This window comes from Lethenteron reissneri, unplaced genomic scaffold (assembly GCF_015708825.2).
Source record: "Lethenteron reissneri isolate LAM-NWPU_2019-01 unplaced genomic scaffold, ASM1570882v1 scaffold_1712, whole genome shotgun sequence".
NCBI lineage: Eukaryota > Metazoa > Chordata > Hyperoartia > Petromyzontiformes > Petromyzontidae > Lethenteron > Lethenteron reissneri.
The window spans coordinates 9600-25364 of record NW_026891457.1 but is presented as its reverse complement, the minus strand read 5'-3'; the positions used below and the strand labels follow the sequence as shown (position 1 = coordinate 25364).

Genomic DNA, 15765 nt, shown 5'->3' with positions numbered 1-15765 from the left:
CCTCCCAGCCCCACCCTCCCACCCAGCCCCTCCCCACCCAGCCCCACCTTCCCCACCCAGCCCCTCCCCACCCAGCCCCTACCCTCCCAACCCCTACCCACCCAGGCCCTCCCGACCCAGCCCCACCTTCCCACCCAACCCCTCCCCACCCAGCCCCTACCCACCCAGCACCTCCCCACCCACCCAGCCCCACCCTCCCTACCCAGCCCCTCCCCACCCAGCCCCTACCCACCCAGCCCTTCCCCACCCAGCCCCTACCCAGCCCCTCTTTGCACGGCGGACACAATAATCTCCTGTGGGCTGGTGTAACCAAGAGGTTCCTACCAGTAAAAACATGTGACTCTCATTGTGTTTGACTTGATGTGTCTCCCGGCCTCGCGGCTCTGCACATCCCCACGTTGTGACGACCAGCTGTTCGGGGCTGAATGTTGCGCCTTGTCTCCTGCAGTCAATATCCTCGACTCAAAGAGCGCACTGGGGGAGCCTGGCTGGATTGCCTCACCACCTGAAGGGGTAAGAAAACAAAATGACCACCTACGGATATTGGTACTGTATGAGTGCAGGCTCATGCAGCCAGTTATGGCTGCAGGGTTTGGTGTTGTTTATGTCGTTTATTGTGAAAATTCGGTCACAGTTCCTATGATCACTGTTTCATTGCTTTAATGGCTTTATTTTGATGATTTCGAAAAGTTTTTTGATTTGGCCATGTTTGTTTCTTGTAGTACGGAGTTAGACTGATGGCCTTAATCTAAATTTGTCTTTTGGTTGTTGTTGTTTGACTTGCATCCCACTGGGATTTTTCTACACAGTGTTGGTGTGTACGGTGCATTTTTTTCTGGAATTTTTGCTGTTTTTTCCCCTGGATTTTCAGTTTGCACATAGTCACATAGTCACTTTAAGATTTCGATTTAAAGCTTTCGTGACTGCAGGGATTCATCTTATTGGTTCTTTCGGTAAAGTCTCGTAGAAGGGAAATAATAAAATAATAAAAAAAAATATTAAATTCTCACGACGTTTCGGCCACAACGCAAGCAGCCGTCCTCAGGTGAAGAACAGGTCTGTCGGAAAGACAGCGTCCGAATGAGTAGTAGTGCTTATCACAACTTGGGATTTATTCCCGGCCATGTACACCGGTTTTGGAACGTTTACTGGCCCTCCATGAGGTCAACTTTGTCCTAAAAGAGTCCTTGGAATCGTGTTAAAACATATTCACGACAGAGTCAAAGGTCCATCCCCTCATACAGCATGCCAGTGATCACCAGGAGATCCTCTGATTTTCAGCCAAACATTCAAATAATGTTTAATTTGTTGCGACTAATTAATAAGTTGATAATTGGTTATTTACCCTTCTATCTGGCAACAAAACTGACACCTTTTTACAAGGAGTCATGTTTGCATAGACCACAATACCTGCAGTCATAATACAAACAAAAGACATAACTCTGATAATGTGCACTGTCCTTGAAGTTGATTGGTCCACACCCGAGACAGCTTTCCTTAGAGCCTAGTCTCACATGGGTTGGACCAGATGACGCCAAAAGGTGTGGACCAATCAACTTCAAGGACAGTGCACATTATCAGAGTTATGTCTTTTGTTTGTATTATGACTGCAGGTTTTGTTGCCAGATAGAAGGGTAAAAAACCAATTATCATATTTTTATTGGCAAATGAGGTTCCCATAGTGTAGATAATTAATAAGTGTCGGAATAATTGTGATCGTTGCCTAAAAAGCTAAGCAGCATTGAGCCTGGTCGGTAGTTGGATGAGTGACCACCAGGTACCACCACCAGGTGTTGTTGGCATGGGGATGCCAGAGATGGTCAGGAGATGACGGTGCTGAGTGGCACCACCTCGTAACTGTGGTGGATTTTCTCCGGGCACTCAGTTGGGCAGGACTGTGGTGCCAAACCATATTCGGGGAGGATCCTGTGAGTCTTTTTATCTGGAAATAATTTACATCATTGCTATTGTAATAAAGGTCGTAGAAGCGACTTCTGGAATCCGGTCTTTATTTGTCTTTCATTACAACACTCCTCCACGCTACTGACAGGCAGCGTGAGAGGGATAGAGAGAGAGAGACACGCGCGGCCACGTGGCAGCCTGGACCCCGCTTCAGCGTGGCCTCTCCCTCCGTTCATTCTAGTTCTGACCACGCGTCGACATTTTCACCCCCCCGCACGATTCCCCCGACGCGACGGCGCAAAGCGAGGAGGGAGGTGTCCTCCATTTGGAGGCGCCCCCACTCCGCAACCGACAACCCCAGCAAGGAATCCCTCCCTTCTTGCTCGATAGGACCGGCAACGGAAGGCGCATCGGCGGCGGCTGCTAAAACCGAATTAGAGCTGACATTCGGAGGTCTGCAACGCCACGAACCCAGCAGGCAAGCGCACTCAGAAGTGGGTGGTAACCGGGACAGAGCGTCCGCATTGGTGTGGCGAGTGCCCTTACGATAGGTAGTCGCAAAATCGAAATCCTGAAGGATTTCCAACCATCGAGACAATTGTCCCGATGGCTGTTGAACCCGCAAAGCATACTGCAGCGCCGCATGATCTATGCCAGGGGTCCTCAAACTTTTTAAACAGGGGGCCAGTTCACTGTCCCTCAGACCGTTGGAGGGCCGGACTATAGTAAAAAAAAACTATGAACAAATTCCTATGCACACTGCATATATCTTATTTTGAAGTGAAGAAACAAAACGGGAACAAATACAATATTTAAAATGAAGAACAAGTAAAGTTAAAGCAACAAACTTGCCAGTATTTCAATGGGAACTATGGGCCTGCTTTTGGCTAATGAGATGGTCAATGTCCGGTTCCATATTTGTCACTGCTAGTCGTAACAAGTGATGCAAGTGTGCATCCGTTAGTCTAGATCTGGTTGGAGATTTCAAATGTTTCATTCTGGAAAAAATTTGTTCACAGACATAAGTGCTGCCAAAGATGGTTACCATTTTGAGTGCATGGTTCCTGAGATGAGGATATGTCTCAGAGGGGAGAGATGCATAGAAATTATGAAGGCTGCTTGACTTGAATGCGTCTTTTAGAGAGTCACAATTCTGCAGTTCAGCCAGTTCCATTTGGTAAATTGTATCCACATTTTCAATGTCAATAGAAAATGGGTTACGGAAAAGCTGTATGTCCTGTTCATGGAGATGAAGCTCTTTAAATCCAAATTGGAACTCCTTTTGCAATTTTTCCAGTGAATCCACACATGTTTTGTTTGGGAATGCAACCAATGGTTTTTCCGCTAACAGATTTGAGTTGTGGGAGATGGCAGAAGTTTTCCTCCTTCACTTGTTTGATGAGGCCTACTTTTACTTCAAATGCTTTGACATGTGATTGCATATCACAGATGAGCTTCCCCTTTCCTTGAAGTTGCACATTGAAACTGTTGAGTAGCTCTGTTACATCTGTCAGAAAGGCAAGGTGCCATTTCCATTCTGCATCATTGAGCTCTGGTACTTCTTGTTTTTTTAAAGCAGAAAAGCTGTAATCTGTGGAAGTAAGTCATAGAAACGTTTCAAACTCTCCCTCGACTCAGCCAACGGACTTCTGTGTGATACAGAACATCTTCATAGTCAAATTTAGCTCAAACAGAAATTCCTGAAATTGTCTGTGGTTTAGTGCATGAGCTCTAATGAAGTTAACACAAGATACCACAAATTTCATAACAGAGTCCCACTTCAGTGATTTACTACACAGCGCTTGTTGGTGGATGAGGCAGTGTATGGCTATTGGATGAGAATGGTTATGTTTGTCCATCTCTTGGTTAATGCGAGAAATTACTCCTTTCTTAGGACCCCACCATGCTAGGAGCGCCATCAGTTGTCACACTGGCTAGTTTAGCCCAGTTCAGCTCCAAACCATTCACAGTTTGGCAAACCTTTTCATAGATATCCTCTCTTCTTGGTTCTTTCGGTAAAGTCACGTAGAAGGAAAGTAATAAAATAATAAAATAAAACATAATAAAATAATTCTCACGACGTTTCGGCCACAACGCAAGCAGACATCCTCAGGTGAAAACCAGGTCTGTCGGGGAGACAGCGTCTGAATGAAACAGCACACGAGCTTGGAGCATATATAAGCTGGGTTGGAAACGGGGGAAAGAGCGCCTTGACAAAATAATTAGCATATCAAGAGGAATTTAGCATATGTATGGGAAATGCAGGAATGTGATTAGTACTACATAAGCCCGTGCTGCATATGTAGTACTAATAACATTCCTGCATTTCCCATACATATGCTAAATTCCTCTTGATATGCAAATTATTTTGTCAAGGCGCTCTTTCCCCCGTTTCCAACCCAGCTTATATATGCTCCAAGCTCGTGTGCTGTTTCATTCAGACGCTGTCTCCCCAACAGACCTGGTTTTCACCTGAGGACGGCTGCTTGCGTTGTGACCGAAACGTCGTGAGAATTATTTTATTATCTTTACTTTTATTATTTTATTACTTCCCTTCTATGTGACTTTACCGAAAGAACCAAGAAGATGAATCCCTGCAGGCACGAAAGCTTTAAATCGAAAGATATCCTCTCCTATAGTTGTTCCTTTGATGCTTTGCAAGTGCAGCAAGCTCTTCTGTGACTTCGAAATAGTCATTCGTCCCACGAATAAAAATTAGAAGTTGTGCAGAATCACGAACATCATTGCTTTCGTCGAGTGCCAAGGAAAAATAGGAAAGTTTTTTTGTGGAGTTTTGCAAATGCTGATGCAAATTGTCTCCCATTTCTTCAATCCTCCGTGTAATTGTAGGTCCTGAAAGACTCACTGTACTAAATAAATCGGCCTTCTCTGGACACATCTCTTTGGCAACAGAAAGAAGGCATTCTTTAACAAATTCTCCCTCCACGAATGGTCTGCCAGTGCACGCTATTAGCTTGGCAACTTGAAAACTTGCTTGCAGTGATGAAATATTTAGCTGCTTTCTGCTTTACAAAAGTATTTTGCTGAGTTGCTAATGTATTTCTCAGTTTTAATATTTTATCTTTCTCACTTCTCCGACCAAACAATCATATTTATCTTTATGTTGAGTTTCATAGTGTCGACGTAAATTGTATTCTTTGAACACAGACACTATATTCTGGCATATCAGACACACAGCTCTTTCCTTGTACTGCATGAAAAAGTAATCATAAGTCCACTGTTCTTTGAATATCCTACACTCCGAGTCAATTTTTCTCTTTCTTGACATCATTGTTTCCTAGGGAGTCAAAATTGCTATTAGTAAAATACCAATATATATACAGCGCTACAAAAACAATATACCAGCAATAACTTTGCCCACACAGAGACATACAGACTGCACTGCCCATCAATGCAGTCTGATTGGGGGGAACTCCGCCCCCTCTCCCTCTTCACCAATGACCGTCCTTCTCATGTAGAAAAAAAGTAACAGACAGGCAGCGGCGGAAAAAACACCCGGCGGGCCGGATAAATGTCCTCGGCGGGCCGCATGTGGCCCGCGGGCCGTAGTTTGAGGACCCCTGATCTATGCGGACGGTGAACCGCCGACCGTACAGATATGGGCGGTATTGTTGAATGAAGTACACGATTGCCAATAGTTCCCTACGGGTAACGCAGTATCTTTGCTCCGCCGGAGACAACACCCGACTGCCGTACGCAACCACATGTTCCACGCCCCCAATAACCTGGGAGAGAACGCCCCCGATGCCCGTGTTGCTTGCGTCTGTATCGAGCAAGAAGGGTTTTGTAAAATCCGGGTAACTCAATGGCGGAGCCCCGACTAGGGCGTCCCGGAGCGAGTGAAAAGCGGCGTCTTCCTCCTCACCCCAATGAAATTTGACCCCCTTAGATGTCAAGGCATGTAAGGGTTTCGCAATGGTAGCGAAATCAGTGACAAACCGGCGGTAGTATGATGCGAATCCGATGAAAACTCCTGATCTCACCCACCGAGGTGGGAGTCGACCAGGAGCGAACACATTTCGTTTTGGCGGGATCAGTGGCAATGCCTGAACGGCCCACAATGTGACCCGGATAGCGCACCGATTCGCGGAGCAAGAAACACTTCTGGGGCTTGAACTTCAAATTAGCAGCCCGCATTTTGAGAAAAACGGCACGCAACCTCTGGAGGTGTTAATCGAATGTTCTACTAAAGACGATGACATCGTCTAGGTAAATCAGACACGATTCCCACTGCAAGCCAGCCAGAACCAATTCCATTAATCGCTTAAAAGTTGCCGGCGCGGAATGTAATCCCATCGGCAAGCGATTAAATTGGAAAAGGCCCTGTGGCGTACGGAAAGCAGTTTTCGGTTTGGATTCGTCATCCAGAGGCAGCTGCCAGAACCCGGACAATAAATCCAATGTGGAGAAGAATCGCGCCCCTGCCAGGGCATCAAGCGATTCGTCCATCCGGGGAAGCGGGTATGCGTCGGCTACAGAAATTTTGTTAAGCCGACGGAAATCCACACAAAAGCGCAATGATCCGTCGTGTTTTTTAACCAGAACGATCGGCGCGCCCCAAGGGCTGCTGGAAGGGGATATGATATCCGCAGCTAGCATGTCGTCTACAGCCGATTTAACATGCTCCTTTTCGGCGGGACTTAACCAAAATGGATTTTGGCGGATTGGCGCGCTGTCACCCGTGTCAATATGGTGTTTCAGCAATTTAGTACAGCCAATATCGTATTTATTTAGACTAAAAACGTCTGAAAATTCGCGAAGGAGGACTCGAAGCCTCTCACGCTGTGGACCGGACAGGTCCACCGATCCCGCGCAAAGCGCATCGAGCCACCCCTCATCACAATCCGAATGTGGTAGCGAGGGCGAACCGGCGCTCACCTGAGGCACCGGCGTCGCGTGCGCGAGCACGGTCCCCTGAGGAACCACGGCCGTTCGCGACCCCACATTGAGGACCGCGATGAAGGGGTCCTCGTCCCCTTTGACCAGGGTCTGGGCCGCTACCAAGTCGGGTCCGTTGACCTCGGCCCTCGATGGTCCCAACAGAACCCCCCGATCCCCGACGCCCTCCCCAAACGGTCGGCGCAGCCTAAGAGGTACGAGCATTTGAGCTCCCGGCGGTACACGTACCGTCCTCGCGACCAGCGCCGGTACCGTCGCAAACGCCGTACGGACAGTGGTAGCGGGGGATGACAAAAAGGCCATACGTCGCCCCGACGGAAGTTCAATGCATCCTTGGTCGATTAGTATACGAATGGGCATTTTGGCCAAGAAATCCGTCCCCAACAGGCACGGAACCGCCAGCGAGGAGGAGACCAATATCGGGCCGGATAATTTAATGTCCCCAATACAAATTTGCGCGCGGATCTGTCCGATAATGCCCAACGAACCCCCGTTAGCAGCGTAACATGGGACATCAACAGGGAGCAAGGGACGACTTTGAATGGGGAGAATGTTGTAAATCAAATCAGACACAATAGTCGCCGATGCTCCCGTATCAATCAAGACCCGTACCTCGACCCCATCAATATGTCCCACAACAACCGACGACCCCGACGACGCGGCAACAACACGATGAGCCAACTCGGACCACTGGGTCGGTTGGACCGCACACCCGACGGAGGTACGTTTTGGCGTGACAATGGATAATTTCTGACCCCGTTCGTTGCGGTGTGTGAGTGAGTGGCAGGTGTGTGTGTGGGCCAACCATGTGGGGTGCCACGACTCGCCGGATTTTGCTGGGGAGACTTGGGTCGAGGCGCGACGTCCTGGCGAGGCGTCGCACCACGCTGCCGAGGAGCCCGGCATCCTGACGCCACATGGCCCTGGAGGCCACAGTTGTAGCAGCGCGTGAGTGTTGCTGATGGCTTGGGCTGATCCCGGCGGCTCGGTCCGTCCCGAGCTGACCGTACTCCGGACCTCCACTCCGTCAGGCGATCCACAGCGCAGATGTCTTCCGCTGGGAGGGCGGATGCAGCCACGGTATGGCTGGCCTTCGCTTTGCTGGCCTTCCGACGTTGGGCCAGCAGGTTGGCATGGATGTGCCGGGCGGCCGTCAACGAACACATTTTTGCGTCGTCCTCAGCCAAGACGACGATGTCCAAATCATCGGCCAGCAGCAGTAGCTTTTCCGTGACCATGGCGTCCACCCCATCCTCGTCCATCCGTGGAAAAGCCGTTTTCGCCAGGGCCAGGAGAGCCGTGCGGTACGCCAGGGGCGACTCCTTGGCGCCCCGCTGGCGATCGTAAAACAGCTGGCGACAGTCCGAGGGTGGTCCATAGACCGCGGCGAGGAGTTGCAGCGCCATTTGCAGCGTGGCGCGCTTCGCCCTTGGTGCCGAGGTGAGAGTGGCGAGGGCATCGCTGTCAAGCATCGCCGGCAGCGCACGCAACGCCTCGTCATCGGTCCATTTCGCCATCTCTTGATGGGCGAGGAAGCGCCTCCGGAAGCCACCCCAGTCGCCTTCTCCTCCCACGAATTTCTTGAGAGGTGGCAGTCGCTGTTGCAGCGCAGCGTCCGTAGGCGAAAAACGCTCTCCGTCACTCCGTGCAGCTTTGGCGGGCTGGGCGCGTGGCAACGGCGGTTGCTGTGGTGACGTTTTGTTGTCCGCCGCTGCCGACGTGGCTTGTGGTTGGTGAGTATCGGCCACGTGACGTAGCCCCGCCTCGCCGTCAGCCTGCACTGTACTTATGGCGGGAACTCCAAACTCAGCGTCTCTGGAAATGGCGGGAAACGGCATTGTATGTTGGCCGCCATCGCCCCGTGCAGCTCCTCCCGTCCCCAGTCGGGTAATCTGTTCCAGTGTGGTGGCTGCAGCATAGAGCAATTCTGCCAGTCGAGAGTGGGCCAGCCACAGTCCTTCAGACGACGGTTCCCACTCGTCTTGACGTTGCGGTGTGGGTGGACTTGGCCCCTGCTGCTCGAGTCCGCCCTCAGCCATTTCTGGCTCAAAGTCAGCCGAGGTTTCCTCCGCCCCCGTCTCTCTGGTAGGAGTTGTCCGTCGTGTCTCCATCCTTGTAGAACCACTTCCGACACCAGATGTAGTAAGGTTCCCGGAGACTTGACAACGTAGTTGGAGGCACACGCTTGTTTATTAACACCAGCGAGTAACAGGCAACTTACAGTACTTGAAGGGGTATCGGCCCCTTCACCCGTCTACATTACGGAACACAACAGCCTGACTCACAGCTAGCTTACAGCTAGGTTACGGCACCCGGAATACCCAGTCCGGCTCTTAGAAGAGCGTCGGTCCTGGGCTCTTAGGGCCACGCCGCTGGCTTGCCTGGTCGGCCCTGAAAAGGGCAGCGATCCCAGGGAGTTCCAGGGCCTGTCTAGCGAGTCTTCTTTCTTCACTGGTTACAGCTTAACACTAGACCCCGAGCCGTCCGGCTCGCCACCTTAAATAGCCATCCCCCCTTGAGGGGTGGGGCTGTGGGGGATCCCAGCTCCGCAATAGCCCCCCAGGATAACAACGCGGACGTCGCAGTAAACACCGTCTTCGCGTCCCGATGTAGCCACGCCCATTGTGTTTGTTTGCCATCCGCGGCAAGTCTAAATCCGGCCGTCTACAACGGCTACAACGGCTCTACAACGGCTCTACACTTGTAAGAGCCGAGCAGGGCAAGCCAGGGGCGACCTCAGAGCAGCGAGGTCTGTGTCCTTGTGAGGGCCAGACTCGTGTGGCTGAGGGTCGGACCTGAGCCGAAACTGGGCCAGGTCAGTTAGCCTCCACTAGGATGGTCTGAGATAGAGGGGTGTAGTAGGAGCTCACGAGGAACGTTCGCTGAGGAACACATCCTCTAGTACAGTGGTTCTTAACCTTTTTGGAGGTACCGAACCCCACCAGTTCATTTGCGCATTCACCGAACCCTTCTTAATTGTAAAAATAAAATATGATTTTTTCAAATTAAAAACATAGGTATATTTTTTACTGGTGCACAATCATATGAGTCGGGTGTGTGTCTTAATCTCCGCCGAACCCCTGAGACTGACTCACCGAACCCCTGGAGTTCGATCGAACCCAGGTTAAGAACCACTGCTCTAGTGTTAGGGTTCGCTACGTGCTGCTGTATCGTAGCTCTTTTTAATCAATAAGTGTTGCCTCCATCGACGTCTCCTGCACTACTTATGCTCACTACACATACTCACGTTGAGCTTATTTTGTACCCTCCGAAGCTAACCATGCTAATCGGAGGTGTGACGAAGGACAACATTCAATCCGTGCAATGATGACCATGAAACTCCTTGAACGACTAGCCCTCGCCCAGCTAAAACCACACATCACCTCCTCCGCAAACTACTGCTGCTTCCAGTCAGCTTACCGTCAAAACTATTCCACAGAAACAGCACTCACTAGAGTGCTCGATGACATTTTAACGATCATTGATTCCGGCTCAACTGTTGCACTTATAAGTCTGGACATTTCGTCAGCCTTCGACACCATCAACCATTTGCTCCTTACATCCCTCCTGAAATCCGACTTTGGTATATGCGGCTCAGCACTCAAGTGGATAGTTTCGTACCTTTCTGACCGGCAATCTTCAGTCAGGGTGGGCATGTTCACATTGCCTGAAACAACAGCATTAAGCGGGGTTCCCCAAGGCTCTGTACTAGGTTCCCTGCTCTTCACAGCCTACACTTCCCCGATCGGCCGGCTCATTGCAAGCTTCGGTGTTAAGCATCACTCATACGCGGATGACACGATTATATTCACCGCCATCGATTCTAGAAATGCATCTGGATTCGAGAGGCTCTCGGAATGTACCACCACCGTGCAACAATGGTTCACTGCACACAACCTAGCCCTTAATCCGAAAAAGTCAGTGGCCATCATGTTAGGTACCAAGCAACGTCTTAATTCAGCAGCACTCCCCACACACATACACATCTTCGGTCACAGCATCAAGTTCACCGACCACTTCAGCTACCTCGGTGTCATCCTAGATTCAACTTTATCCTTCGACGGTCAAACCAACCATATCATCAGCTCATGTAACTTTCACCTGAAGGCTCTTAGACACATACGTCCTCTCATCTCTACTGAAATTGCCAACACATTGGCATGTTGCATAGTTGGGTCTCGCCTTGACTATTGTAACTCCGTCCTAGTCCGGACCTCCGCTGGCAGCCTAAAGAAACTTCAAAGACTACAAAATAACCTGGCATGCGTCGTCATTGCCCACACTCATCCCCGTCTCGACTCACTAGCTTGTCTCCGTGCTCTCAACTGGCTACCCATCACCAGTAGGGTCACACAAAATACCGCCTACCTCTGCCACCATGCCTTCATATCAGCCTGCCCACCGTACCTCTCTTCATTATTGACAACTTGCAGCTCAGCACACGGCAGATGCCTGCGCAGCGCGACTCACGACCTCCTCTTGATACCAAGATCCTCTGCACAGCATCACCTCAATCGCCTCCTTTAAGAGACACTTAAAAACTCACCTCTACAATCATGCTTTTGAGCGATTCTGAGCTTGGCTCCGCGCCTCTGAGTTGCGGCCACTACGTCTGCAAATTTGCGCACGTTAGAAATTGAACTATTATTATTAATCTATATATTGGCGACTAAATTGCATAATGCTGTTGTATCCAATTGTGAATCTTATATAAAGTACTGTACATAGAGGCCAAAGACTGAATTACAAGTCAGAGTGCCATGATGCTCAATTGAGCATTTGGAGGTGCTCATCTCATTTACCTTTCTTAGCCATTGGTGGAAATTGCACATTCCTATGGCGGGGGCCGAGATGCCTTAGAGCAACCGCCGTTGATTACTTACAAAGTGGTGCTCGCAATGTGAATCCTGGGTAGACAAGGAGCTGAATGGACCCGATAATCTGACCCACTCCGACTTGACACTTCGTAGCTCATCAGTTTCTCCCAGCGCTAAAGAACGATTCTGATTCTGATCATGAGACTTTAAACTCCCGATCTTCCAATTTCACTAACAAAAATATCGCCACTCCCCCCCCTCCCGCTCCACCCACCAACCTTCTCTGTCTACCCTCCCCTACAAACACAGTGGGAAGAAATAAGCGGGTACGATGAGTTCCACACGCCCATTCAGATGTACCAAGTCTGCCACGTGATGAAGCCCAACCAGAACAACTGGCTGCGGACTAACTGGATGATGCGCGGCGGTGCCCAGCGCGTCTTCCTCGAGCTCAAGTTCACGCTGCGCGACTGCAACAGCATCCCGGGCATCTCGGGCACGTGCAAGGAGACCTTCAACGTCTACTACCACGAGTCGGACAGCGAGCGCGTGTCCGGCATCCACGAGAGCCAGTACGTGAAGGTGGACACCATCGTGGCCGACGAGACCTTCACCGAGATCGATCTGGTCGGCCGCATCATGAAGCTGAACACGGAGGTGCGTGACGTGGGCCCCCTCGCCAAGAAGGGCTTCCACCTGGCCTTCCAGGATGTGGGTGCATGCATCGCGCTCGTGTCCGTGCGCGTGTACTACAAGCGCTGCCCACGCACCGTGCGTGGCCTGGCCGTCTTCCCCGACACGGTGACGGGCGCCGAATCTTCCTCGCATGTCGAGGTGCGCGGGGCATGCGTCGAGAACTCGGTCGAGGAGGAGGCGCCGCGCATGTTCTGCAGCGCCAATGGCAAGTGGCTCATGCCCGTCGGGAGGTGCGTCTGCGGCCCCGGCTACGAGCAGGCGGTGGATGGGTGCCAAGGTGAGAGAGGGCGCGTGTGGGGGCTGGGGGTGGTTGGTTGGGCACGCGACGCACGGTCCGGCATGCGGTCCGGTGGTAAGTCTGTGGATTCGTCTCGCTGCCGGGTGTACGCACGTAATTGTGCACGTGTGTGCGTGTCGTTACCCGAACGTCAGTTTCGCAAAACGAGGTGGGATAGTAGTAGCTGCGCTGCACAGTGAACGTTTGTGTGTGTTGAACTTCTTTCGCGCCGCACGATGACAACCGTGCTTATTGGTTCGAATGACATGAGCGTTCAACGCACGTTGAAAAGTGCGTGGCTCCGGTGGATTCCTGACATCGGCAGGAAGAGCGATCGAGACGGCCATGGAAGTCACCTGAAAGCGCGCGATGCGATCGCCGTCTTTGTTGTGTGATGTGAGGACATATCCGGGTTGCTGTTGGATTACACCTCGTACGATGATTGGCCCTGCCGGTCCTGGCCCATAGCTAATGGGGGGAAGTCTAGGGGCGTGGCCCTGACATAATGGGAAGGTGACATCTGTAAGTATAGGATTGGTTCTGCTGGCTTTAGCCACAGCCAATGGGGGGACGAGTCAGGGGCGTGGTCCTGGGAGCGTACGATGGAGTCTAGAAGATTCCATAGAGGTTAACCAGGATTGGTGGAAAGGTACCACATGACCCAGGTATTAAAAGGGGTGGAGACGGACAACACGTGGTCAGATCTGGAACGAACGGAGGGTGAGGCCACGCCCGTTGCTCCGTTTAACTCGTCCGTGCGTTGCCAGCCGCCACAGACAACGCGAACAGACGAATGTAGCCAACGTACGAGGGCGTCTGAACATTCACTGGGGGCAGTGGGGACTCGAGCTGTCTAGGTGCCATCCGTGCTCTTCACTCCGCTGGGTGCGTTTGTTGTGGGGGGAGGGGGGGTCTGTGCCGATTTCATCTCTCCGGAGTGGGGCACCACGAACCTCGCATCGCGGAAAGTAAAAAAAACTGCGCGGGTTTCCGTGGAGAGCGCATGGCCCCCGCTGTGGGACTGGAATTTTCCATGGTGAGCTCAGGGCCACCAACAGAGATGAGAGCGCTGCTACGTTGCCCACCCCCCCCTCCCCGTGAGCTGGGAGCAGAGGTCGCAAACGGGTTTTGATTCCTTACCCGTACGCGTACCCGGCCGCACCAGGGTCGCAAACTGGTACCCGTACCCGGCTGGGTACGGGTACCCGTTTGCGACCTCTAGCTGGGAGGAAATCCGACCGAGTAGAGAGGAAGGCAGAGACGACACCACAGGTCCCGTAACTCGAGCACAGAAGACTCCGTTATGGGAGGATTCATGACCGAATAGACGAGTTAGTGACTATAATCACGCATTGTCACGGGCATGAGCGCTCTGCGCTGGAATTTACACCGTTCTGAAATTATTAATCGCTACTGATAGTCATCTCTACACTCCAAACAACCAAAGTCATGCTTGAGTGCGCGTTGTATTAGCACTGCACTGAGATTGATGTTCCATAGTCATCTATATATATGAATGCGAGACACGGTCATGCACACATCAAACTCTCCCGTACCACATCCTGAGCTGCAAATGCGTCCGGTCGCTATCCACATCTTAAGTTGCATTGTTGTAAGACGCTGTTTGTATTTGTAGGTGTTTTGTGCAGCAGGAATCTTCACGACGAGTTCGCAAATAAGTCGGCCGCTCTCGTCTGGCACAGCCACCAAGGGAGGAGGAAGTGGAGGAAGCACCCCAAGTTGGGGTTGCTGCTCCGACAAGCCAACAGCTGCTACCCAAAGTTCATTTATTAGGTAGAGCCCTGTGAGCCATTCGGCTCTTGAATCGGGTGCAACCGCAACAAACAAAAAAACAAAAACATGAACAAAAAACATCTTAAAGCAGTGGTTCTTAACCTTTTTGGAGGTACCGAACCCCACCAGTTTCATATGCGCATTCACTGAACCCTTCTTAATTGGAAAAAATAACCTCCGCCGAACCCCTGAGACTGACTCACCGAACCTCTGAGGTTCGATCGAACCCAGGTTAAGAACCAATGCTTTAAATAGAAATAAAAATTTCATCTCGACGTTAAGTCCTGTTATTTGGTTGCTTCTTTTAATAACGCGTGGGATGGACCGGGTGTCGCCGTGCTGAGAACAGTGCGCGATGAAACCGACCACCTGAGTTTGATTCTCCGTCACAGTGTACACACACACACAGTGTGTACACACACAGTGTGTACACACACACACACGGTGTCTACAGTCTACACACACACAGTGTGTGTACACACACAGTCTACACACACACAGTGTACACACAGTGTCTACAAACAGTCTACACACACAGTGTGTACACACACAGTGTTTTGTCGGGGACACAAAGGCGGCCGGGCGTGCCTCGTTCCTATGGCGGGGCTAGTTGTGGTGCTCACTTTACGACGGCCGGAGGTGTTGATGATGGTGATGACGATGTGAGTTGAGTCGTCCCCCAACCAGGGATTGAACTGGCACCCTTCTTCGTTCGATGGTTATTATTTGTTGACGGTAATAATTTTGATGTTGGGTTTAAAGTTACCTTTGCTGAATGCGCCTATTGACACTGGGCGTGTGTTGATTAAAAGCAGTGCAACATGTGTGGAGGATAGAACTAAATTGCCAATATAGAGTTTGACGTAAAATTTAGGGAGCAAAACCCCAGCACTCAACTTGATTTTCAGGTTACGGTTCAGAGGAAATTATTTGGTGGTTGCTGAAAACTTTACAGTTTCAAATATTCTGGAATGCGTCCGAAGAAGTATTCAAAAGGTCGACCGAACATGCAAACAGTAGTGAATGGAACCCAGTGTTAAAATAGCAACGTAATAAATATTTCTTGCAAACAATGAACAATTTTTCTTGTTTTTTTCGGTAAAGTCACGTAGAATGGAAATAATATTATTTCCATTCTACGTGACGAATGGCGGTTGTTGTCCGGCAAAACAACCCCCTACCTCCTCGTTCGTACCGGACAGCAACGCTGTGATGGGCAGTGCCATGGGGGAGGGCCAACTTAATTTCGCCATTCCCCTCATGGCGTTTGTAACCACTGCAGCGGCCAAATGGGGGCTCTGGACAGGTGTGAGGAGCTGGTAATCTCTCCACCTTCAATTCATGACCACAAAGCGACCT

At 50.8% G+C, this 15765-nt stretch overlaps 1 protein-coding gene across 1 annotated transcript; it reads left to right on the top strand.

The window, feature by feature from the left end:
* Window positions 1–448: 448 nt before the first annotated feature.
* Window positions 449–15477, top strand: LOC133339260 (ephrin type-A receptor 4-like). The gene is made up of 3 exons (XM_061547403.1): window positions 449–513; window positions 11949–12612; window positions 14249–15477. The coding sequence occupies exons 2-3, from the start codon at window positions 11994–11996 to the stop codon at window positions 14404–14406; spliced, it is 777 nt and encodes a 258-aa protein (XP_061403387.1). The 5' UTR covers window positions 449–513; window positions 11949–11993; the 3' UTR covers window positions 14407–15477.
* Window positions 15478–15765: the final 288 nt, after the last annotated feature.

Bases quoted from the DNA above. Each gene is read 5' to 3' on its own strand.
- LOC133339260 (XM_061547403.1), top strand. From the start codon at position 11,994: ATGTACCAAGTCTGCCACGTGATGAAGCCCAACCAGAACAACTGGCTG. The intron at 12,613-14,248 runs GTGAGAGAGGGC...TTGTATTTGTAG, and splicing joins GGCGGTGGATGGGTGCCAAG to GTGTTTTGTGCAGCAGGAAT.